Source organism: Priapulus caudatus, unplaced genomic scaffold (assembly GCF_000485595.1).
Source record: "Priapulus caudatus unplaced genomic scaffold, Priapulus_caudatus-5.0.1 Scaffold3133, whole genome shotgun sequence".
Classification (NCBI taxonomy): domain Eukaryota; kingdom Metazoa; phylum Priapulida; class Priapulimorpha; order Priapulimorphida; family Priapulidae; genus Priapulus; species Priapulus caudatus.
Genome location: NW_014580194.1, coordinates 3,953 through 6,723, shown reverse-complemented (window position 1 = coordinate 6,723; position 2,771 = coordinate 3,953). Strand labels below are relative to the sequence as shown.

At 48.6% G+C, this 2,771-nt stretch overlaps 1 protein-coding gene across 2 annotated transcripts in view; it reads right to left on the bottom strand.

The window, feature by feature from the left end:
• The window catches only part of LOC106819303 (arginyl-tRNA--protein transferase 1-like), an 8,561-nt gene that overhangs the window by 1,946 nt on the left and 3,844 nt on the right, over positions 1-2,771 (bottom strand). The window contains exons 2-6 of one of the 2 annotated variants that reach the window (XM_014823949.1): positions 2,745-2,753; positions 2,348-2,506; positions 1,069-1,229; positions 517-616; positions 160-277 (exon numbers count right to left, since the gene is read on the bottom strand). In XM_014823949.1, coding sequence (XP_014679435.1) covers positions 160-277; positions 517-616; positions 1,069-1,229; positions 2,348-2,506; positions 2,745-2,753 — 547 coding nt within the window. Of the gene's footprint in view, positions 1-159; positions 278-516; positions 617-1,068; positions 1,230-2,347; positions 2,519-2,744; positions 2,754-2,771 lie in introns of both variants that reach the window. The other variant, XM_014823948.1, reaches the window with a different exon arrangement.

Below are 2,771 nucleotides of genomic sequence, written 5' to 3'. Positions count from 1 at the left end.
GTCACTGCTAGGAGCCTGTAGCAGTGACCCTTCACCCTGCCTCACAGCCTCACACCCAGCCTGTACCTACACCCTCCTAGCAGTGACCCCTAGCCTGTAGCGTGTGAGGCAGGGTGAGGTCACTGCTAGGTACAGGCTGGGTGTGAGGCGGTCACTCACCGCAGTCACTATCGTCCAGCCGGCTGTACTTGTTCGCGTCTAGCTTCGGTACGCTGGCTGCGAGCGGGTTCCACGTGTACGCCTGTGGGCACAGCAGCTGCGCCGGTCGCACGTTGCCCTGCCGACCAGAAACACCGCATTAATGCTCGTGACTGCCAACAGATGGCGTCGGTAGCGCGCTAAGTCACTACTACGTCGAATCATCTACGGCCGCCAACAGGTGGCGTCGGTAGCACAAGAATAGTCTAGGGCTGCCAACAGGTGGCATTGGTAGCATGCAAATCGTCTATGGCTGCCAACAGGTGGCACCTAAGCACGTGAAATCATGAGCGGCGCATGCCAGGTGGCGCCCCCTACCTTGTAGCGCATCTTCGGACACGATTGTATGTAGAAGCCCATGCCATAGTAACGCATGCGCGGGTCCTCCCGCATCAGTTGCCGTGTCAGCGCCACCTCTCTGCAACGCCGGAAAAACAAAAGAACGCCTGCGGTCAGTCGTGCTGCGGCCAACATCGTCGACGCCCCCTGGCAGCGTGAACGCCGCTCATGGACACCAAAACTATTAGCGAAAATTATTTATCGATTATAGTTATTCGGTTAACGAAATCAATCAATTAATTAGCATATCTAATTAGTTAACAAAATCAAGCAAGTAATCATTAAATATTTTTAATCCATTTACCAATTCAATCATTTAATTACCAAAATTAATCATCACGAAAATTAATCATTCACGAAAATGAATTAAACGCACGCAAAACCGATTAAACATCAAAATTAATCCGTCAATTTAAATCAATCAAATTAATCAGTCACATCAACCGATCGATCGTCGACATCCGATCGATCCAGCGAGCGATAACCCAATACGGGAACGACCGGGAATCTTCCCCGCCTTCCCCCTCTCACCTGAGCGCGGCGTAGGTGCCGAGAGAGAGGAAGCTGTAGTCCGGGTCGTAGTACAAGTAGACGGAGGAGACGTAGCGAGGGAGAAGGTCCAGCACTCCGACCGCGATGAGTCGTCCGTCCAGCCAGTACTGCTGGTGGTAGGATCCACGCCCCGCCTCCTCCTGTTACACACACACATACATATATACATACATATATATATACATGGTTAAGGAGGGGAGGGAAGGGGTGAGGGAAGGAGAGGAGGTTATGTAGGAGGAGGAGGGGAGGGGTGAGATGTCCATCCAGCCAGTACTGCTGGTGGTAGGATCCACGCCCCGCCTCCTCCTGTTACACACACATACATATATATCAAGAGCTAATAATACCTCTGACATGGTTGTAGGGGTGAGGGGAGGAGAGGGGTGAGGGGTGAGGTTATGTAGGAGGAAGGGGAGGGGTGAGGGGAGAAGAGGGGAGGGATGAGTCGTCCGTCCAGCCAGTACTGCTGGTGGTAGCAGAGATGCCAACACATATATGAAGCAATCTGTAGTTTCTCGCCATCAAATTAGTAAGTATTCAGGTCAGCGTACAAGTGACCCGAAGCTTTCTGCCTAGGGGGTCCCGGTCATCGGCCAACCTGGTAGTAAAATTTTTTGAATTATTATATAGTATGCAATTTCCTCGCATTTCTTAATTAACAAAAAATATTTTAAAATATAATCTAACTAAATTAACAACGAATCAAAAAAATATTCGACGATCCACAAGTGAAATTCGTAGTTTCGATTACAAACTGGTACGTCAGTGGTCTTGAATAACAGGAATAGAAATTTCGTTCTAAAATATAATATACGGATAAACTTCCGTAGTGGTTGGCATAATCTTCTGCTGGTAGGATCCATCAACCCCTGTCCTCTACGCCTGTTTACACACAAACATATATACCAGGTGCAGGGGATTAATAAAGTGACAAATTTCCGTTCCATTCTATTTTACTTTCTTCCATCCCTATCTCAATATTTGTCCTAATTAAATCCTATGTCATTATATGTTCCATTTTACTTCTTTGGTCCGATCCAAAATAAGGAAATGCAAGGGAACAACGAATCACATCCGCATATATTATTAAAAATATAATAGAACAGGACCTCTCGTACACATCAAATCACTTTGCCTCCTCTTTCTCCTCCTTGACTCCGCACATCCTTATCTTCATTTCTTTTTTCAAAATCGCGAAACCAGTAGAGTGCGACTCTGATCCATCCAGTCGTAATCGACAACATCCAGGGGGTGCTACCTGCAGCGGCGAGTCCACCAGGAAGCGCCGGTGCTGCTTGGCGTCGACCTTGTGCGGCGCATCGCCGTGCACCGCCACCTGGTAGCGGCTGTAGACTGCGTGCGAGGCGGAGTACGTGTCGCGAAACTCCCGGCCTTCCTCGTCGCCCGCCGACACGACGAACAAGACCAGCTAAGCTGAAAACACACAACAAATGCCCCTGACACGATGATTCCCAGCCTTCGTTTATAATTATTCTTTCTTCCGGGAAGTTTCCGGAGGTTTTTTTCCGGGGGTTTTTCGCAAAGGAAGTTTTCCCAAAGTGAAATGGTCTACGAAATAAATCGACAAATAAATGCGAAGTATCCGTGAAACTCTCGTTTGCCGCCCTCTTCGTACGCGGCCCGTTTGACAGGACAAGACGCAGCTGGAATCACAAAGCGCA